Source organism: Corythoichthys intestinalis, chromosome 1, assembly GCF_030265065.1.
Source record: "Corythoichthys intestinalis isolate RoL2023-P3 chromosome 1, ASM3026506v1, whole genome shotgun sequence".
NCBI classification, from domain to species: domain Eukaryota; kingdom Metazoa; phylum Chordata; class Actinopteri; order Syngnathiformes; family Syngnathidae; genus Corythoichthys; species Corythoichthys intestinalis.
This window is the reverse complement of record NC_080395.1, coordinates 30,037,337-30,060,183: the sequence shown is the minus strand read 5'-3', so window position 1 is coordinate 30,060,183 and position 22,847 is coordinate 30,037,337. Positions and strand designations below refer to the sequence as shown.

Genomic DNA, 22,847 nt, shown 5'->3' with positions numbered 1-22,847 from the left:
ACTATTTGTGTTTTTATTGAGTCTTTTATAACCTTTTAATTGCCTAAAAATACTTTTTGCATGTGTTTCCCCACTCACACTTTAAGCATTGTGTTTTGTGATAACTTTTAAAGAGATTATTGATCTGTTGAACATTAGTCACATAGCATATTTAAACCACCCTTATTTGATATTAATATTAGGGCTGTCCAACGATTAAAATTTGTTATCGAGTTAATTACAGCTTAAAAATTAATCGTAATTACCGTAATTGCAATTCAAACCATTTCGAAAATATGCCATATTTTTCTGGAAATAATTGTTGGAATGGGAAGAAGACACAAGACGGATATATACATTGAACATACTATACGTAAGTACTGTATTTGTTTCTCATAACAATAAATCCACAAGATGGCATTAACATTATTAACATTCTTTCTGTTAAAGGGATCCAAGGGATAAAAAGACTTGTAGTTCTTAAAAGATAAATGTTAGTACAAGTTACAGTAATTTTATGTTAAAACCTCTCTTAATGTTTTCGTTTTAATGAATTTTGTAATATATTTCAATGAAATAATCAACTAGTAGCTTGCCATTGTTGACGTCGCCGTTCGGGCTCCCTGTTGTTCTTCCACAGTGTCTTCAACTATGTAAGGTTGTGGTTGAAATACACCACAAGGTGTCAATGGCGAGTTTTAAACTACTTAGAAATCAAGCCAATGAGTGTGTTTTGTCCCTCGACTGACGCCGTATTTCCCTTCACGGTCATTTGAGTGCTGGCTTCACAATGTACGAGACCTCTGATTTGTATATTGTGACTAAATATTGCCATCCAGTGTATTTATGGAGCTAAACGTAATGTTTGAATAGAGTTTGACCAAAGTCTGAGTAGGATTTATGTGTATTTTGCATAGCTATTTTGTTTGCATTGTTGTTTAACAGTGTGAGAATAGGGCCTTATTAATACAGATTGAAGCGCTTTTCTTTTTGTGAACATTTTTTTTTTTTTTTTTGAGGCATAGGAATAATATTTTATTTGTGCTTTCACTAAATGATACTTATGTTTGTTGTGAAGGAGTTGCCCAAGCTTATGCCAATAAACGGCACGGTCCAATGAACGCCTGTGTCCACTCGCCTTTCTCTGCCTCTTTGCTCTCAATGTGCAAAAAAATTGTCATCATTGTAATCTGTTTGATCAAATTATTTTAACTCATAATAACGTTTATCTTTTAAGAACTACAAGTTTTTCTATCCGTGGTTCCCTTTAAAAGTATACGTAATAATTTAGAGCAGGGATCCCAAACCAGAGGTATCGTGTGGATGAGTTTAGGCCACAAATTTTTTTTCAAGGCTTCAAAAGAAGTGCAATTTATCAATTTAATCAATACTCATGAATAACAGCACTATGCACTTCGACCTGCCTACCAGAATAAAAAAATCTAATTCTTCTACTGTCACGTTAAGGCTTGGAAGTTTGCTATTTACGCGTCTAATTTAAAGGGGATGTGACGAAGACTGCTGATTGGCTGCGAAAGGAGTTGGCAGTGTTGATGCCTACAACAGTGACAAAACTCCTTTTTAAATGCCACATACATCAAACAAATTACGAACACCCGGCTTGAGATTCTCACTCGACAAGGGAAAAATTCCGCGAAAACCTATTCCTTCGTTTCTCGTGGTTTTCACGGAAAAGCGGGGGATACAGTGAAATTTTTTTTCGCAGTATTCCCTCGTTTTTCGCAGTTTTCACGGAAAAGCGGGGGAATACAGTGGAATTTTGTTTCGCTGTCTCCCCTCGTTTTTCACCTTTTTCGCGGTTTTTGCGGAAATGCGAGGGAATACAGTGGAATTTTTTTTTCGCTGTCTTCCCGCGTTTTTGGCCTTTTTTGCGGTCTTGCGGAAATGCAGGGGAATTCCCTCGTTTTTCGTAAAAACTACAAACACAGCCAAAAGCAGGTAATATAGTCAAAAATTTTTTCGCTGTAATCCCTCTTTTTGTGCGGTTTTCGCATTTTTCGTAAAAACCGTGAACACCACGAAAAGCTGGGGAATAAAAACGAAGGAATACAGGGGGGAAAAAAGTCACTGTATTCCCCCGCTTTTCGCGTGTACGTCTGAGTTGCACCAAACTGCGAGGGCCTGTTCAGTCCTGCTTGCAGGTCCAGTTTCATTTGGTTTAGAATCCCCCCTTTATTTATGGTTGCAGCAGCATATTGTTTCTAAGTAGCAAAATAGAATCCAATTAATCACTTGTACAAAGACATTCTATTCATAATACGTAGTAATTAGTATGGCATGCTGAGAACCAAAGGAGTTGGTTGTCTAGTGCTCAAAGATGATTAATTGGAGAACTTCAACAGTTAATACAAAGTAACAAGGAGTTGTGAGAGCTGTTCAATTTTAATTTCAGGGACATTTGACTAGATTTAGGCAAAGAGTGTCATTGTTACTACACTGATTTTGTTTTCTTTTTTTCCTAAGGAAATCATCAAAGAAAGGGGGGAGGATGTACCCAAGGCACTATACCATGCATTTAATCATACAAGTACTACTCTTGTCGCACTTGTTCCATCATGATATAAAAAGCGTGTGCACAATGCTGCCATATTAGTTTCCTCACGCTTTTGAGGTTTGACGTCTCCTCTTTTATTCACATCCAACCACCCCTCCCTTGTCCCTCTCATAGCACCAGTGGCAGAGCGGGATGGAGTTGCAAGGAAAATCAATAGTCAGAGTGGTGCCTGGTGCCTTGCAGGATGCTTTTATAGACAACAAATGTTTAATGTATCCTATCGAGGACAGGTGCATTATACTCAGCTAATGTGTAAGGGCAAGGTTGACAGGTAAAAGAAGTTTATTGATTTTGAGTGGCATCCCGCACAAGTTGTCTAAGGTGCTTAGATTCTTCTATATCAGTTTAATCTACCATAAACCCCAACTACAAACCTCTTTTGGCAGACCTTTTTCCCTCCCATATTGTTATTTATCTGAATAAATTGTAATAGCTAACCCTTAAAATGATTGTGTTCTTCTGATAATTTCATATTGAAATATTGGTATACACCTTTTAGGCAGCCTGTATTTGTTTATACCTAACCCCGCTCATCCAGCCTCATTGCTTTGCTTTGAGCATCTCAGGTGAGCTGACCTCAGCATCCCTGCAGGATGAAGGCTTCTACTTGACATTGATGCACCCTTTTCTTCCTTGCTATTGTATGCAAATTAAGCAGGAAGAAGGTGGTTTGAAGTGTAAATTGTGATTTGGGGGCAACATCAATTGTCTTTAAATTACATTCCCTGTGGATTGGATGGGTGGGGGGATGGGTTGGACAGGCAAGAGTGTTGCATAAATATTTCAAAAATAAACTATCTTCATCAGTTTTTTTGTAATGCCATTTATTAGGGTTTATTTATTGTTTACAAATATGTCATACAATCTAAACATATAAACATATATCACATAATTATATTTAAATAAAATATGTTAAGAATACAAATATAAACTGACTGAAAAACGAGAAAAGTTCGAAAAACAAGATTAACCTTCGAAAAACAGCACTGATATTGGTCTATAATGAATGAAAAGAACTAAACAGAAATTGCAATGACAAACTGGGCATCGGCGGACTCTCATATAAGGCTATAATTCAAGTTTTGCTAGAAATAAATCAACACAACTTAAAAAAATGAAGTAAACTTCATCAGGGAACACAAAACTAAAACAGCATCACAAAAGTGTACTGCACATTCATAGCTAACATCAGGTAAACAGCAGACCCAACAAAAAGTCAAAAAATCATTTTGGATCATTGTTTGAAAAGTAGTCGTTTAAAAAAAAAAAAAAATAGTGGGCACATCTGTCCTCTGATAGTAAATCCACTCTGATCTGTAATCGGCACATATGTAAATGCAAACACAGTTGCAATTGCACTCATTTTCTTGATTTTAGATTGCAAATATGCTTCGAAACAGAACATATGATTGCAAACACGAAAAAAATGGAACAGTCATTCTTGTAGCTTATTGGGCCACAATTTACAAACATACAAGTCTGGCACACTTGAGATCAAATTAGGGTGAACGTAAACTGACTTGACACCCTTTGCTCTAGATATATAAAATGACTGACAGAGAACTGGCAGCAATCACTCACTGCCATTAACGGCTCGCATCAAATCCATTTGGAGAGTTGGTCACGATCATTCACTGTACTTTAACTGAGACGGCTGGTAGTGATTATTCACCGTCAGATGTCCCAGTTAAGGTGGATTTGCCACCTATCATCGGCAAAAGCAGTTAAAGACCTCTGCCACCCCTCCCAGTTACAATGTATTTGACGTTTACCCCCGTCAATGGCAGTGAACGAGTTTAACAATCTGTCCATCGATCTTTTTCCATCATTTGTCAGCCTGTCAGGCTGTCCAAAGATCTGTTTATCCCCAAGTCAGTTTGTCTGCGTGTCTGTCATCTCTCTCGGACAGACCATCAATCTGTAGGGTCAGTTGTAATGTGAATGATCACTCCTAGCACCCCCAGCTGTTCCAGTCAAAATGGTTTTGACATCTAATGCCATCAATGGCAGTCAATGAGTTAAGACTTGTCAGACAAACCAATTAATGGACAAGTCTATGATAGATAGCCAGGCAGCAATTGTTGCATGAAACAACCAAAAAAATTAACTGAAAGACTGACAGATGGGTGTAGAAAAGCAACCTTGTTGTTCAGATGTACAAACACTCAGGCAAATGGACTGTCGAAACTGACATAGCGAGCTTGACGTTCAGATCCACCATCAGGCAAATGAACAGATGAAACTGGCCGACCAATACATGACATAAAAACCAACAGAACAATGGAATGATGAATAGCTGGATGAATGTATAGAACGCATAATGGCTGGGCTGACTGCCAGACACACATCTGACATATACTAGTACATGCATGGATGTACTAAAGGATGGACTGGATCAACAAAACGACAGGCAGGGAGGCCATGCATACTATATCGATATATGGACGAACATACAAAAAAACTAATAAACACACTACATGAATAACAAAATATGAATGGATCAGACAGTGTGCCCAACAGATACCATGAGCAGAAGTATTTGCACCCCTTGTGATTTTGCAAGTTCACCCACTTAGAAAATAGGGAAAGGTCTAAAATTTCAATCATAGATGCATTTCCAATTATAGAGACATAATCTAGAAAAAAAATCCAGAACTCATATTGTATGATTTTTCAATAATTTATTTGTAATTTATTGCTGTTTATAAGTATGTGTAACCCTGAGAAAATCAGTGTTAATATTTAGTGCAGAAGCCTTTGTTTGCAATTCCAGAGGTCAGACACTTCAGGTTTTCAAATATAGAAACAGGGATCTTGGCCCATTTCTCCACACAAATGTTTTCTAGATCAGTCAGGTTTCGGGGCTGTCGTTGAGAAACACGAAGTTTCAGTTCCATCTGAAGATTTTCTATTGTATTGAGGTCTGGACACTGGCTAGGCCACTCCAGAACTTGGTTGTGTGTTTCGGCTCATTGTCATGTTGGAAGATGCAGCCACGATTCATCTTCAAGTCTCTGACTGAGGGAAGGAGGTTGTGGCTCAAAATCTGACGATAAAGTCATTCATTCATCCTCTGCTTTATGCAGTAGCACCAAAGCATGAGGTTTCCACCCACATACTTCACAGTGGGGATGGTGTTCTTGGGATTGTACTCATCCTTCTTTTTCCTCCACACACGGTGATTAAAGGTTGCACAAAAAAGTTCTACTTTGGTCTCATCTGACAACATGGCTTTCTCCCGTGGCCTCTCTGCATCCATCAGATGGTCCCTGGCAAACTTCCGACGGGCCTTTGTATGTATTGGCTTCAACAGGGGAACCTTCTGGGCAATGCATGATTTTAGACCATTGCATCATAGTTGTCTACTGACAGTAGCCTTTAAAACTGTGCATCCAGATCTCTTCAGGTCATTGACCAGCTCCTGCCGTGTAGTTCTAGGCTAAGCACTCACTTTTCTCATCATGAGCAGAGATTTTACATGGAGTCCCAGTCTGAGGTAGATTATCAGTCATGTTTAGCCTTTTCCATTTTCTAACAATTGCTGCAACTGTTGATTTATTCTCACCAAGATGCTTTCAAATTATCACATAGCCTTATCCAGCTTTGTGGAGCTCAACAATTTTTTCTCTGGTGTCTTTCGAACGCTCTCTGGTCTTGCCCATGGTAGCAGTTGGATTAAGACTGACTGTGCGGTGCACAGGTGACAATTATGAGCTCAAATGGATGGTGGGTAGGTGGTTACTCATGTGGTAAAGGTAGACTTTGTTTCAAGGCAGGCAGACTGACAAGTCTTTGAAGTGTTATAATTATTGCTGATTCTCAGGGGTACAAATATTTATGAACTCCATTAAATTACAAATAAATTATTTAAAAAAACAACAACAATGAATTCCGGATTTTTTTTTTTTATAGATTATGTCTCTAGGTGGAAATGCATCCATGATTGAAATTTCAGACTTCTACCTATTTTCTAAGTGGGTTAACTTGCAAAATCACAAGGGGTGCAAATACTTCTGCTCCTCACTGTACATCAAAGACAGGGCAGAGGACTGAGCAAAGATTGATGACTCAAGGGACACAATCAAACAATTTCCAACTTTCTAATCACTTTGTAGACTTTAATATCATTGCCTGTATCTACTTCCATCCATTTACCACAAGTTCTGGATGAGTGTATGATCAACTACAACAATCTAAGATGAAGACTTTCTCTCATTTGCATAATGTATCACCAGTTGTAGTCAAACCAGCTGTCGCATTGCAACACAGCCAGCTAGTCCCATGTGTGCCATGCACTAAGCAGCTCCCAGGCATGGACTATTCATCTGCTAAGCCTCCAGTGCACCAGCACCACCAAGTCTCCTTGCACACAAATCAGAAGCATGGGCACCAAAGTGATGAAACACTACATTCATCAAGAAATGTGTTTGGGGGATTGTTCATTTCCTGGAGCCAACCGCAGACGCAGAATAAGGTTTTATTGGAGGATTAAAGGGCTAGGTGGCGGGAATGGGAGACAGAGGTGAGGAGGGATAGATGGTGGGGCGAGGCGGAATGAAGATGAGGACACAGCTGCGAACACTATCGGTCCATTTAATGGCTGTGTTATTAGCTATCAGATGGGCAAGAGTGCACTTACCAATGGGCTAGAGGTGCATAATGTTTACTTTGTATTAACCGTGATAGACCACTACCCTGCAAGCATTCTGTGGTGTTAGCTAGCATTCATTTCATTTAACATAGTATAACAGTAAACAGTAGGCACAAATAGACAATAATCAATTTCAGTCACATCAATATGACAATCAAAGCTCCAAGAATTATACTAGCAGCAATCTAAAAACCATAAAGTAGACTGCTTATAGACAAAACAGATGCACAGACACTGTGCTTCTGTAAGTTTTATGTACAGGTTTCAGCACATGTGTGTGCTACATTCAATAGGCACACTGCTCAATCAAAAAGCTGTTTGGTTCATAAGAAAGCTGAAGCACTTCCAAAAAAGGATACTCCCTTTTTGTCAACTTGAAGCAGTGACGCCTGGCTAGCTCAGTCAGACGTGTGTGAAATTTAATCTCTCAATTTGTTAGGCGTTACCTTCTTATCCATCGTCTGAGTGGATACATTGTATGGGTTACCAAGCCACCACTGTTCATGGGTGTGTTTGAAACGGTAACTAATGTGGAAGGATTCCATTACCTGCTCAACACCGACCCTAATATCAACTTGGGTCAGAGCGCTCGTTGAGGGCCATGAGTTCGTACACCTCTGGCGATGCAGGGCTGCAGCAGCATGGTTCGTCATCGTGCGGCTCATTCAATCCAGATGGGTCAAATCCCTTCCCTCCAAGCGACTGCAGCGCGGTCTTGTTAGAGCACACGGACATGATGTGAAAGCATGATTGCGCACTGCAAAAACAATCCAACATTTATTTTTACTGACTGGACATGGGGAAAAGCCACAATGTTTACTTACTGAGAGCTGGTGTCATGAAGAGGTTCCAGGTGGCTCATGCTGCAGAAGTCATGCTCGAGCACCTGGTGGGGCGTCATTCTCTGGCTTGCATCAAGCTGCAGCATTCCCTTTAGCAAGTCTACGAACTTCTGCACGTCAGCGGTCTTGGCAGCTTTGTTGGCGATGTGCCTTGTGTTCAAGATCCCCGGCTGGAACTGGATAAAGTTGCCCAATTCATATTTATGAGGTTTCAGCTTGAGATGTCAGAGTAGTGCTTACATGAAGAAGGCGATCAAGAGAGCGGAATTTAAAGCGTCTCGTCTCTTTGGGTACCGAGGTGGTCTCTTTCTGGTACTGTTCTGGCGTCTGAGCAAACAGGGTTCAAGGAAGGCCTTGGTGTCTTTTTTTCAAAGACAGGAAGTCACTGAGGTACACACCTTTAGCTTCCAACTGTAATTGCGCTCCATCTGGAAGAAGCATCTGGTTTGAAGACCAGCTTCCAGAACGTTATCTGGAGGTTGACCTTGTGTCTCCACAATGTATCTGACCTAAAAATACAATGCATAGTTAGGGGGAAGGGGGAAAGAGCAAGATTGATGACGAAAGATGTGTGGGGTATTCAGTCCACATTCGGGTCACAGGTGACCCGGAGCCTATCCAACTTAACTGCTTTTGTTTTAATTTTGGCATACAGTGATCCCTCGCTACTTTGCATCTCAATTTTTGCGCCCTCAGTGAATATATCTTAAGTTATGTTATAGACCCTACTCACGTGACGTCACAGCCACGCCCCCGCGCCATGTTGTCCGTATACTCATCATGTTAATGCATTAGCGCTTCGTAAATTCCTCCTATTATGGCGTGTTTTTCTGCTTGTTAACATTAATAATCAAAATGGTGAAGTCGTGTGTGGAGGTGGGTTGCAAAAACAGAGAAGATAGACGGAAAGACTTGAAGTTTTACCGTATTCCGAGAGACCCGAAGAGGAGACCGAGATTGACTGCTGCAATTCGACGAGAAAACTGGGCTCCAAACGACTACCACAGATTATGTAGTAGTCATTTTATATCTGGTAAGATGCATTTAATATATATTTAGAGGGTTTTGGGCTGACAACCACAATTAAGATCATTGCTAGGCTAATCGCCGACAACATACACTCAGACGTTGTGAATGAACTACCTGAAAATATATAATTATAAGGGGATAATCAGACAGTTGTCATACAATTAATTTACAATTTCACTATTGAGGTCAAAAGCCAAAACATAAATTCAACTAGGGACAATCTGGAGTAGTGCTATCGCACTTCATATTTATTACATATTATATATGTATGTAGTGAGAGTGCTATCGCTAAACCATATAAACATTAAAAGCCCTAGCTCCATTGACAAATGACATGAAATACATTAGACTTGACAGTGGATGTTAGCAAGAACAAGATTTTGAATTGAAAATTTCGTAACTCACCTTCCGAGCACAAGATTCCTGCCGAATTTTCGTGTACGAGGACCTGTTTCACCCAACCAGCAACGTAGCATTTATAGGCCTCCAAGCTCTTAAAATTTTTCAAACTTTCGTGAGAATAGGCTGATTTTGTGTGGACAAGATAGTTGTAAATATCAGGGTCAGGCAGAGACGGCGAAGGCAGCGGGTCAAAAAGCATTGATTTAGGCATCAAATACGGATCTGGCGAATGGATAAACTGAAGCTTTTCGCGTAACGCCGTTTATGCAACGAATCCAATGAGTTTACAGCGTCAGATAACACCGGGGCTTCCATAAATTGCTCTATAACTTGCTCGACTAATTGAAAACAATGAGAATAGGTCTAAAAAATAGGTACAATATGGAGGCCGGAAACAGCGACACGCCCATTTTGTGACGTAGGTGAGTAGGGTCTATATAAAGAGTTCTAAAATCATTTTTATGTACACTTTATTTACATGTATGTATGTATGTATGTATGCACACGCACCGCCCCCACTATGCACACACATACCATATGAGTGAGAGAATGAATCTAAAGTGCGTAGTATTAATTTATACATTATTTTATGTTATTTATATTACCGGTATCTATATTTTATTTACAATTCAAACTATTATTTAATGTGTCTACTAATAACATATGCATTTATAGACTTTTATATACACTTACTGATATTATATATACACACAAAAAAATGTATGGTATGTACTTCGCGGTTTTTCACTTTACGTGGTCGGGTTTGGTCCCCAACCCCTTCTAGCCTAGTGTATCACATTTGATACACTCAGAATTTCGTTATTTTGAGACTAATTTAGAATTTTGAAATTTAAAAAAAAATGATGGATGCAAGTCAAAACATGCATCTGCAGGTTCCATGAGAAAAAAAATCTGGATTTAGCTAGGGTTATATATATTAGAGCGCTTATTACACAAACTCATTTTGATTTTTCTTTTTCTATAAATTTGAAAAAAGTACCATTAGGACCTTATTTTTTAAGTTTTCTGATTCTCTGACAATTGCTTCATGTTGCAGGCATTAAGGGGTTAAAGGGAACCTCGGAGTTAAAGACTTGTATGCTCTAAAAAGCCTTTTGTTGTTCTCTTTTACTAAAATATGTTATCAGAAACATACTGTATAAAGTATTGCCATTGATTTAAAAATCTATAATATTTTGTACATGCTGTGGCCTACGGAGGGCGCCATGTTTTATGTACGCAATGGACGCTTGGGGTGATGACGTAGTTTGTCACTGCCACTAGACGAACACAGTGAGACGTCCAACACATTCGCACATCGGTTCAAAGCGGAGAGTATTTGTGTTTTTATTGAGTTTTTCAGTCAGCTTAAGTATGTTCTGTCTGTATGCATCTAAACAAAACAAGCTGAAAGCGCACGGTAGTACTTTGGGTGTCTCATTCGTCTCTTGTAGACGTTTCGCCGGTGGAGCACATTTTGGCAGAACATCAATTTTGTCATACTCTCGTCTCGTCTCATCCCGTCTTTCTTGTTCATTTTGTTTTTGTTGCTCGTTTTGTGAAATATTGACAGTGCTGTCATGCTGATTAATGTTCCTCTTTGGTTCAAATTGAATGGGTTAAATAGATGACATGTTTATGTCGCTCGAGTCATACTCTGGAAGCCCAGCAGCGTAGCCCAGTGACGTCACCGCCAACAGCAATGGCGACCTACTAGTTAAACTAATTTTACAAATTGTGTAAAAACAAAAAAAATCAAGAGGGGTTTTAATATCAAATCATTTTAACTCATAATGATGTTAATCTTTTAATAACTACAAGTCTTTCTATCCAGGAATCCCTTTAACAGAGATAACTGAGGTATCGCTGTACTTCTTTTTACCTGCATGCCTTGATAAAAAAATGAACTGTGTGAAACATATTTGCAACCTAAATTTATTTTCTACTCGGAAATAAAGGTTGAATAAGACTTTATAGTATTGTCAGGGTAAACATACTTACCATGTCGTATTCACTTTTGCCAGGATATAGCAGTGCGCCCGTGTATAAAAAAGCAGCGATGCAGCCCACAGACCAGATGTCGATGGCTTCGGTGAATGGTGCACCCAACAAGACTTCTGGAGACCTGAGAGAAAGACATTAAACTTTCATTTGAGTTATTATATCTTTATTTACTTATTTATTTTACCAAATGTGTTTTCATATTAGCTCGAGGGCGTAATTTTGCAAAACCAACTGTTTCCTGAACAAGACATAATATGTACCTATAAAAGTGATTGTGCTGGATTTGCACTGACATTGACACTGTGCTTTCATTGCACCATGCTACTTTTGGCATGATCTGCGTTGAAATGGGCTTATTCTCATGTGGTTTGTTTCATGTGTTTTTGCAATCTAAACACAACTATATAGGATACATTTCAGTTGAAATATATGACAGTACAGCAGCGCGTTACGAAAGAAATGACTCAATTTACCAGCTTTACAAAAATCAGATTGTTTAGTCCAATTATTTTGCTTCAACTTTGTTTGAGTTGAACTCAGATCAATTAAAATAAAGCCTGTTTGGTATGGTAACCAAATCCTGTGAAAGCAGCTTCAACCTCTTAAATGACACTTTAAGTTTACCATCAGACTAGACATAAAACCCAGCATAAAAATATTACAAACTATACATTTACGAATTGCAATGCAACTTTGTGTTAAATTGAGCAATACACACTGGGATATCCAAGCATCACGTGGCTGTATAATAATTCTAGGAAGAGATAATTGGACACAAATTTTATAGCAACACATACTGTATAGAGATTATATTGTAATATTATTGCAGATAACTAAGTCACGTGTAGTAGTTGAGTAAAACTCATCCTTTGTTTGCATGACTGTTAAACTGTTGGCTATTCAATCAAGTCTTGAAATTTAATTTTAATTTTAAATTTTATTCTTTATATTCAATTGAATATGCATAAAAGTGGAAAGGAAATAATACATATGCTTAGATGCATTCTAAATGCAAACAATTTGCAATACTGTGGACAATAGGCATTAAAGGGGTTCAAAAGACTATACAGGGATTGTCCCTTTTTAATCGCGACTGCCACATCGTTCATGGTGCATATGAGCACGAACATAAAGCAACGAGCATTTGGCCTATCAAATCAGCACAGGAACGTAAAAAAACGGTTCTTAGCAAATTTTAAATGAATTAAAAAGTGGCTTAGAAGCGTTTTTTTTGCATAGGCGGAGTTTGACTTTTGGGGCAGGGGAGGCACAACATGTTGATGACCCCGAAACGCAGTGTCTGCAATAAAATTAACTTACAAGGATATTTATAATAATAAGTTGACAATGAGCGTTTTTTGTTTCCCATCATTCTTGGGGGGGATTCTAAATCAGGCTGCTTAGGCAATACTTTTCGCCAAGATCGTCAACCATTGAATATGGTACGCCCGCCGGTGTCGTGCCAATGTAGTTACCCCAGTCAAAAATTGTATCCCCTGGGCGGAGCCATATGGAGGTAGATTTGTGTCTTTTTTTGTGTCTTTATTATTCAATCAAAAAAAAAGGCTGCTTCGATTAAAAAAAAAAAAAAAGTTGCTTCAATCAAAATATGTATTAAAAAAAAAAAAAAAAAGTTGCTTCAATCAAAAAAAAATGTGTTTGAGTGCAAAAATAATTTGAAAGTCAAAAAAATTCATGTGAAAGCATTTTTTCTTTGAATTATTTGGGGGATTGAACCAACTTTTTTGATTGAAAAAAAAAACTAATCTGGATGCCTCAACCATTAGTAATTACAGGCCAATATCAAATCTGACATTCCTGGGGAAAATTATCGAAAGGGTTGTGTTTGAACAGATCCAGACTTTTATGATGCAAAACAATCTTTTTAACTCATTTCAGTCTGGATTTCGGCCACAACACAGCACCGAGACCGTGCTTATCAAAGTCCTAAATGATATTCGTCGGAATACCGATGCAGGCAAATCATCTGTTCTGCTACTATTGGATCTCAGCGCCGCATTTGACACGGTTGATCACAACTCAGCAGATTGGAACAGTGGGTAGGGCTTACTGACACTATTCTTCAGTGGTTCACATCCTATTTACATGATAGAGATTTCTTTGTGTCAATTGGAAACTATCAGTCAGAACGAACCAAATTCACGTGTGGAGTCCCTCAAGGGTCAATTCTTGGACCACTCTTATTTAACATCTATATGCTTCTGTTAGCTCAGATAATGGAACAGTATGACATCTCCTATCACGCCTATGCAGATGACACACAACTGTACATTTCTGTGTCCCCACATGATTATAGTCCCTTGGTCTCCCTGAGTAAATGCATTCGTCAAATCAATGAATGGATGTGCCAGAATTTTCTCCAGTTAAATGTGGAGAAGACAGAGGTGATCATTTTTGGGCCAAAAAAGGAAAGGTCAAAGATAAGCAGCCAACTTAGCACAATGTCACTTACAGCTACAAATCAAGTCAGAAACCTTGGCGTAATTATTGACTCAGACCTAAAATTTGATAGCCATCTAAAGTCCATCACTAAATCCGCTTATTACCACCTAAAAAATATAACCAGAATTAAGGGGCTTCTGACTCAACAAGACATGGAAAAACTTATGCATGCATTCATTTTCAGCAGATTGGACTACTGCAACGGTATATTTACAGGTCTTGATAAAAAATCAGTCAGGAAGCTGCAGCTAGTACAGAATGCTGCAGCCAGAGTCCTCACAAATACAAGGAAGCTGGACCACATTACACCGGTTTTGCAACCGCTACATAGGCTTCCAGTGAGTCAAGGGATAGACTATAAAATACTACTGCTCGTCTACAAAACACTTAATGGCCTTGGACCAAAATACATGCTTGACTTGTTAGATTCCTATGAGACATCTAGACCCCTAAGGTCGTCTGGAACGGGTCTTCTGCATGTTCCAAGAACAAGAACCAAGCAGGGTGAGGCAGCATTTAGTTATTATGCTCCTCACCTCTGGAACAAGTTACTCGAACGTCTGAAGTAGTGCTGCAACGATTAATCGATTAACTCGAGTATTCGATTAGCAAAAAATATTCGAATTAAATGTTTTTGCCTCGAGTATTCGTTTAATTAAAGTGGTGTTGTAATGGTTTATTTTGAAAGTGTTTGCATTTAGTTTTATAGATTAGGGTGGATACACTGCCCTCTGGTCTGCCTCTTTTCACATAGCTGAATCCAACTGCTCCCTGTTAAGACCAACGTGAGTTAAGTTTTTATTTGAGCTAATGTTTTTTTAACGCGTTCATAATTTAGTTTATATGTATATTTAGCCATTTTTTGTGCGAATATGTGTCTGAACCATTTGTTTAGAGCATTGTAAAAAAACTTTAGCATTTTGTAGCATTTAAGCTAGCGGACTTTTTCTATGTAAATTAGCCAATTGTTCTTTTGTTTTACATAGATCCTCATTTTTAAAAATGTATACCGTTTGAGGCTCAGCTCAGGTATTTTAATTTTTCATGTTCCTTATCCGATTACTCGATTATTCGAACTAACTAGTCCATCGATTAATCGACTACTAAAATATTCGATAGCTGCAGCCCTAGTCTGAAGTATGCTCAAACTGTTAGCTCCTTTAAATCAGGGTTAAAAACGCTTTTGTTTGGCACTGCATATCCATAACTGTCTATATATTTCAACCTACCTGCCTTCTATTCCTCTTGTGCTTATCTCCATTGCTGATTTCAATGATTATTATTAGTAGTAGTTTTTGCTTTATTTTTATTTTTGTTTTATTTTTATTTATTTATTTTTATTCTGTGATTAAATGCGATCATTTGTCTTGGTTTTTACGTTGTGTTGATTTAAATGTGATTTTTATGGTCTTCATGTGATGTAAAGCACTTTGAATTGCCTTGTGTTGAATTGTGCTATATAAATAAATTTGCCTTGCCTTGCCTTGAAGTAATGTTAATTTGTGTTTGGGCCACATTTTGGCTAGGATGTTTTGGTCTTTATTATTCAATCAAAAAATAAGTTGCTTAAAAATATATATATATTCCAAAAAAAAAAAAAAAATCTCTTCAGTCAAAAAAAAGAAAAATTTCAATCATAGAAAATATTTTAGATTGAATAAGTTGCATTTGAACATGTAATTTTTCCATTGAAAAAGTTTTATTTGATTGAAGCAATCCTTTTTGTGTTTGGGCCATATTATGGGTAGGACATTTGTGTCTAAGTCATTCAATCCCAAAAAAGATCAATCAGCTTCAATCAAAAAAAATATTTTCAATCAAAGAAAAAAATCATTTGAAAAATAAAATTTCCCCCCGCTAATTTTTTTTTTTTATTTCTTAAATTATATGCAAAGTAAATGACCGTCTAAGGTGCTAGTCACATGAGCTGTTCGAACAATAATTTTGACCCATTATAAAAAAATTTTGTTTTGGTAATTTCATTCATTTTTGTTGCAGTTATATTGCTTTACAACTTTTATATATATGTATTTAGGAAAGTCAATTTCATGCAATTACACTTTTCGGCCACCAGGGGGGACCTGGCCCTCCTTTAAAATCCACTTATGTTTTTTTGCCAAGCAGAGAATATGCGGAGGCTTGGTGAAACACCGCTGCTGCCATGAGGACGCATGTGGACAAGCACAGGCATGTGTTCGTCCAGAGTAGTCGAGCCAAACCCTCTCTGTTGAAGGTAGGAAAAAGGGCTTTTTGTGGCAGTCCCAGTTAAAATGTCAGGACTCTGTGTACTCATCAAAGCATTTGTGGAGCATGCATGGGGTAGAAAAGTATTTTAAAATAACTAAAAATCCTGCATAGTCCCTTTAAATATACAACTTCAATTTGCTTTGACAAGAGTAATATTTATTTATTTTCACTTTAATGAGTCAACAGTGGCAACTCCTCCGCACCAAGGACTTTTTGGATTCCCTTTAGCAGCTGCACATTTACTGGTGCAGCTTGTTTTTTTTCTGACCTGAGAAGGAACTGACGACGCGCAGGTTGCAATGTCAACGTTCCATGAGATAAAGCGTATACCTATTGAATGCTGACTTACCGATAAGAGAGTGTCTGAATGAGTGATCCCTGCTTGGTAGTGGACACCTGAGCAGCCAGGCCAAAGTCGATGACCTTAATCTTAAAAGGCTGTTGCACCTGGTTGACCAGCATCACATTCTCCAGTTTGAGGTCTGCGTGTATGATCTGAAAGACCTTCAAGTGGTCCAGCATGTCTGCCAGCTGAAATGTCAACCCAACTAGTCCCACATCACATTGCAAAAGTATTCAAGCTTTTTTTGGAGGTACATACCTGATGGACAACTGGCCTGATCTCTTTCAACTGAAGCGGGCTGAAATTTCGCTCTTTTACAAAGTCATACAGACTTTTGTCCAGCAGCTCAAACTCAATACAAACATGTCCCGTTATACTGAAGATGCTGTTCCATTGCACCAAGTGGCATTTGTCAGCGTCCATCTTTTTTATTTTTAACAGAGCAAGAATCTAAAAAGACATAACATAAACGGTATAATATTGAGTATAAACACAAGGGCTACAAATCCAGACCAAAGTGAGGTTATGCCAAGTAATGGAGACTTTTTCACCACAAATCGGTAATTTGGTGGAAATGCACCCAGTCACTTCCTAGATCGAGTGGGAAGCGTTGTTGTACGACATTTTCTCATCTCAACAGCCTCAATAGGGTGTGGCAAGACAACCAGATTTCAGAAGAGAAACTGTGGTATCAATACACATATTTAATTTATGGATACATTAACTATACTTGGCATTTGCTTGAGATAGACCAAACTCAAGCAAGTGCTTTAACCAAGAGTAATAGTCCCACAGCTTTGGTGGATGTCAAGTGTGCTGTACTTTTTGATCATTCATTTATTACTTTTATCAAAATGAGTTTTGATAATTTTGCTAAAATAATTTGATGTTAGAATACAGCAAAACAGAGTGCACTACTTGGCAGCAACCAGGATAAACTCTGTTGATAATTCATCTTGTTTGCAATCCTAAGGCCCTTTCACACAGCAAAACTTTACCATAACTGGGAACTTTAGCAGACAATTTGAGTGTTAATCTTGACTAAATTAATCGAAAGAGATGCATTTCTACAATTTAAAGCATTAATCTTCTGTACCGCTTATCCTTACATGGTTTGAGAGTGTTCTTGAGCCCATCCCAGCTAACTATGGGTAGGAGGTGGATACACCCTTGAACTGGTTGCCAATCACACAGCAGAATGTGACAAACAACCATTCGCATTCACTCATACATAAAGACAGCACGGTAATTATCAGTCCGATAATTATCGGTCTGATAATTATCTGTCCGATAATAGGAATTATGACGTCATCCCAATAACTCCAATAACATTATATATTATCGGGCCTATTAATAATATTTTTGGCGCGGTGTCGGATTGGGATGCGAGCTTTTGTTTCCACTCCTGTTTTGCCACTATGCAGAGTTTTGTTAGTGTTCTAGAGGCTGTATTTTTCCTAAAATGAGTTATAAACCTTACTATGGCAATTAGGAAATGTTTGCATTTTACAGTGTTATGTTTACAAGTTCTTGAGAGGCCTTTTGGTTATTGATAGGCTTGCTGTTTTATATTTGCCAGGTTAAGAAAGTTTTTTCATGGACCAAGATGACAAAAGTCTCCTCTCCTGTGGCACCAAATGTTTTATCTGCTGACAAAGCACAATACATGTTGGGTCTATGTTTGTTTTAGATCAGTGCTCATTGTTCAGGGCAACACATCATCAATGATACTGACTGATTGATTGTGATTGACTCAAATTATATATATTTGAAAAATTAATATGGGCATTTTTTTGAAGTCAAAACAGTTCTTGTCTTTGTTTTGTTCATTATAATAGGTTCATCTCATCATAAAAATTCTGCTTCGGGCAAAGGCAAATCTATGCTGAATCAACCACTAGTATTTTTGACCTACAGGTGTTCAAAATCTCAGGTAAATATACATCGGAAAATTAAGTCTATATTATCAGTGATCGTATCGGTATCGGCCTTGAGGAGCAGGAAGTTATCGATATCGGTGTCAAAAAATGGATATCGTGCACCCCTAATAAATAAATAAATGAATATATATATATATTTATATTAGGGCTGTCAAAATTATCGCGTTAACACGCTGTAATTATTTTTTTTAAATTAATCACGTTAAAATATTTGACGCAATTAACGCACATGTCCCGCTCAGACAGTATTCTGCCTTTTGGTAAGTTTTACAGCAAGGCTTTTTGTGCTGTCTAACAGCGAACTCTTGTGGTCGCTTTGCGACATGGTTTATTGTTTTCTTGCCAGTTCAATATGGCTGCACGACGTCTCGGGCTGACGCCTTCGTTGTAATGTTGTGCTTATATGATCCTTGGACAAGATTTGTCCGTAAGTATGGTTGTTGTAAAGAATGTACATATTATGTTAGTAAGCGAAATGTTATATTTTTTGTATGAGACGCTTTTTGTTTATGTTTAGTGAACCTGTATAGCGTGCTAAGCTAACGTTGTTGCTAATGCAATGCTTGTGTACTTTTTTTTAGTTTTACGACGGTCTAAAGAGGACAATGGTTTGAGGCCATTTTATTAATAAATCAGATGAAAAAGGAAGAAGTCTGATTATTAAGGCGTCGTTCACTAGCTGTCTAGCTTTGGAAAAAGTAGACGCTTCGGAGTGAGGACAGCATCGACAGATTTAAATGACAGTAGAGTGAAATGCCCACTACAGTCCTTATGTTTGTATGTTGAATGTATATATCCATCTTGTGTCTTATCTTTCCATTCCAACAATTTATTTTAAAGAATATATATATAATTTACAGAAAAATATGGCATATTTTACAGATGGTTTTAATTACAGCTTAAAAATTAATTAATCGTAATTAATCGCAATTAATCGCAATTCAAACCACCATAAAATATGCCATATTTTTCTGTAAATTATATATATTCTGTAAAATAAATTGTTGGAATGGAACGATAAGACACAAGATGGATATATACAGTGGGGAGAACAAGTTAATAGTAATTTCAACATACGGTACATAAGGACTGTAGTGGGCATTTCACTCTACTGTCATTTAAATCTGTCTATGCTGCCCTCACTCCGAAGCGTCTACTTTTTCCAAAGCTAGACAGTTAGTGAACGACGCCTTAATAATGAGACTTCTTCCTTTTTCATCTGATTTATTGATAAAATAGCCTCAAACCATTGTCCTCTTTAGACCGTCATAAAACTACAAAAAAAAAGTACACAAGCATTGCATTAGCAACAACGTTAGTTTCGCACGCTATACAGGTTCACTAAACATAAACAAAAAGCGTCTCATACAAAAAATAGAACATTTTGCTTACTAACATAATATGTACATTCTTTACAACAACCATACTTACGGACAAATCTTGTCCAAGGATCATATAAGCACAACATTACAACGTAGGCGTCAGCCCGAGACGTCGTGCAGCCATATGAACTGGCAAGAAAAAACTAAACCATGTCGCAAAGCAACCACAAGAGTTCGCTTTTGTGCTGCAGCACAAAAAGCCTTGCTGTAAAACTTACCAAAAGGCAGAATACTGTCTGAGCGGGACATGTGCGTTAATTGCATGAAATATTTTAACGTGATTAATTTAAAAAAATAATTACCGCGCGTTAACGCGATAATTTTGACAGCCCTAATATATATATATATGACTGAAAACACTGACAAGGCTGAAAAAGTCGTTTCTGCTCTTGTACTCCTCTGCAAAATAAACTGCTGTATTATAAGCAAAAAAGAACTGTTGTGTTTGATAGAACAATATGTTTATATGCTGCCATAGCAGTTTCGTGGCGCATTAAGCCCCTGAACTATTTTTAATTAGTCCGTTTTACTCTGGAGACCCCCGTTTACAGACATCGTGCAACCGCTTTTGTTTCAACCCAGACATAAAAAGAAGGTAGTAATTATATTTATTATTTGAAATGTCTATCATTTTTAGCTTATAATCATTATTTTATGTCAAATATTTTGTTAGAATTTATAAAATTATTCACTCGCATATTTTAAACTTTAAAAAATTACGTCACAATGAAAATAATAGTGTCTGTAAATGGGTCACGGATATCTACCTCATAACTATCGCTTAATTGTTTTTTTTACTGTTGTATTTTCCCCAATATTTCAGATTATAAATAATACTGTTGCATTTTCCCCGATATTTCAGATTATAAATGATCAATCTAAACATAGAAAATAAAAAAAATACATAAAAAAAAAAGAAGTTTAAAAGGGTAAATATTTGAAAAATAAAAAATCTCGACCACTCCTTGATGTCTGCGATTTCTGCCGTTATATTACTGTGTTTCACCCATAAAATCCCCAAATAGTCCAACTGTGGCTATTCACAGCTGTGTGTTGACACTTTTTGAGACATGCTCCATGAAGTTTTTGGATCAAAACAAGGTAATTACGCGATAATATCTCGTTAAAACCACGGTGTTTTTAATTGTGCTCTTTCATGCTCTCACCTCGAGTTAGGGTTTAGGGATTTCATTTTTTTTAGATGCACTCCTGTTCAAAAATTTTCTTCCCACAGAAAATTGAGATTTTAGGCTTTCCAATGATGTATCACATGCATATAGGACAAATTTGAAATTTGGCCAAATTGGGAGTCTCAGAGCAGAACTTGAGTCACCTGAGTGTTTTCCGTCATATATAAGTGTAACACCATAACACCACCATAACCATAACCATACAGTATATTTCCTGAATATATAGTTCACTAATTAAAAAATGACTGTTCCCTCGATAAAACTTTATATTTATTAGACTTTATTAAAAATAAAATAAAATACTCTGCCCAATACGTACCGTTTCACCTTTATTTACATTACAGGATTATTTTTTCTGCATCGTTTAAATGTCAAAATTGTGCACTTGTCAAGTAGCTCATGAGTAATCAAATTGAATTATTGACTGCTAGATCTTTAAATCTGAATATGCAATCAAAATGGTTAACAATAAATAAATAAATAACATGAAAAACCTAACATAAATATTCCGTACTGTCGGCCTACTGTACAGCAGAATGCAAAAGTAAAAGGTAACTGAGCGTGCACTCCTTCACTCACGCTGTTATGTGACAAATGTTATTGGTCACCTCATATATGGCCCGTTTAGCTGATGACCCGTGGTTCTTGATGGTCTTGACAGCCACCGTTTTATTGTCGGTGGTCTTCCGACATTTAACCACGTTCCCAAACGCACCACGACCCAGAACCGACAGCACGTCATAACCGGACGACTTGGAGTGAATTCGGGCTCCGGGTGAAAACTGATTGTAATCAGAGCCTGGGGAGTCCATCCTCGGGAGGACCGAGTGATCGCCTGACTCTACGCCCAGCTCTTATATCGAGGACATGGGGAGCCCCAGTCAACTCGCCCGGAGCTGCCCAACCAAACATCCTGACCGCAGGTACGGATATGAAGATTCTATCTTTGACTTTGAAGTGCTTTATGTCGTCACGGTTCATGTTGTGACGTGGCAATATCGTCACAGGTATAGCAACGAGATATTATTTTGTGTTGAGAAGGGCCTCAAAGTCTCCGCCGTGTCGGTATGCGCTCACCTCCTTCTGTCGAACTTATAGCCGATGTGACGCGGCTCTCGTTGGCGGCGCCCTGCTGTTTGTGACGAATATGCAGAGTAAGGGTTGTAAAATCGCACGTGTGTTGTTTTCTCTTGGTATTTCATCCTCGAATGCAGGGCGGTGTTCTGACAAATTTTCCAACCCATCAAAAATTGCTACTTTGCGGTTCTGCGCATGCGCGTAACGTTAAAAATGGCCGCGAATGCCAAAGTAAAAACTACTAACTTTCTCTAAAGAAAGGAATTTACTTAAGTGGAGTGCTGCAACAATTAATCGATTAACTGAAGTATTCGATTAGGAAAAAATATTCGAATTAAATTTTATTGCTTCGAGTATTCCTTTAGTATTTTGTTTAGTGGTGTTGAATTGGTTTATTTTGAAAATGTTTGCATTTAGCATTATTGATTAGAGTGGATACACTGCCCTCTGGTCTGCCTCATAGCTGAATCCAACTGCTCCCTGTTAAGACCAACGTAAGCTAAGTTTTTATTTGCGCAAATGTTTTTTAATGCATTTGTAATTTCGTTTATAGATATATTTAGCTTTGTTTGTGGGAATAGGTGTTTGAACCTTTTGTTAAGAGCATTGAAAAAAAAGTTACCATTTTATAGCATTTGAGCTAGCGGACTTTTGCTATGTAAATTAGCCAATTATTCTTTTGTTGTGCATAGATCCTCTTTTTTTTTTAATACCGTTTGAGGT

The 22,847-nt window shown here is 37.7% G+C and overlaps 1 protein-coding gene and 1 long non-coding RNA gene across 3 annotated transcripts in view; one reads left to right on the top strand and one right to left on the bottom strand.

Moving 5' to 3' along the window:
• Positions 1-3,381: 3,381 nt before the first annotated feature.
• On the bottom strand, positions 3,382-22,274 carry LOC130913011 (homeodomain-interacting protein kinase 3-like). Of its 2 annotated transcripts, none has more exons than XM_057831379.1 (8): positions 22,125-22,274; positions 16,794-16,985; positions 16,542-16,723; positions 11,480-11,603; positions 8,446-8,556; positions 8,288-8,374; positions 8,030-8,223; positions 3,382-7,962 (listed from the first exon to the last, which is right to left on the bottom strand). In XM_057831379.1, the coding sequence occupies exons 2-8, from the start codon at positions 16,956-16,958 to the stop codon at positions 7,776-7,778; spliced, it is 1,050 nt and encodes a 349-aa protein (XP_057687362.1). In that variant the 5' UTR covers positions 16,959-16,985; positions 22,125-22,274; the 3' UTR covers positions 3,382-7,775. The 2 variants fall into 2 exon arrangements, with proteins under 2 accessions (XP_057687362.1, XP_057687283.1); XM_057831300.1 differs by lacking the exon at positions 22,125-22,274 and adding an exon at positions 21,656-21,977.
• Positions 21,778-22,847, top strand: part of LOC130913117 (uncharacterized) — a 41,279-nt gene continuing 40,209 nt past the window's right edge. The window contains exon 1 of the long non-coding RNA XR_009062705.1: positions 21,778-21,970. This is a non-coding gene — a long non-coding RNA (uncharacterized LOC130913117). The remainder of the gene's footprint in view (positions 21,971-22,847) is intronic.

Bases quoted from the DNA above. Each gene is read 5' to 3' on its own strand.
- LOC130913011 (XM_057831300.1), bottom strand. From the start codon at position 21,859: ATGGACTCCCCAGGCTCTGATTACAATCAGTTTTCACCCGGAGCCCGA. The intron at 16,724-16,793 runs GTATGTACCTCC...TTGACATTTCAG, and splicing joins TCAGGCCAGTTGTCCATCAG to CTGGCAGACATGCTGGACCA. The intron at 7,963-8,029 runs GTAAGTAAACAT...TTGTTTTTGCAG, and splicing joins CTTCATGACACCAGCTCTCA to TGCGCAATCATGCTTTCACA.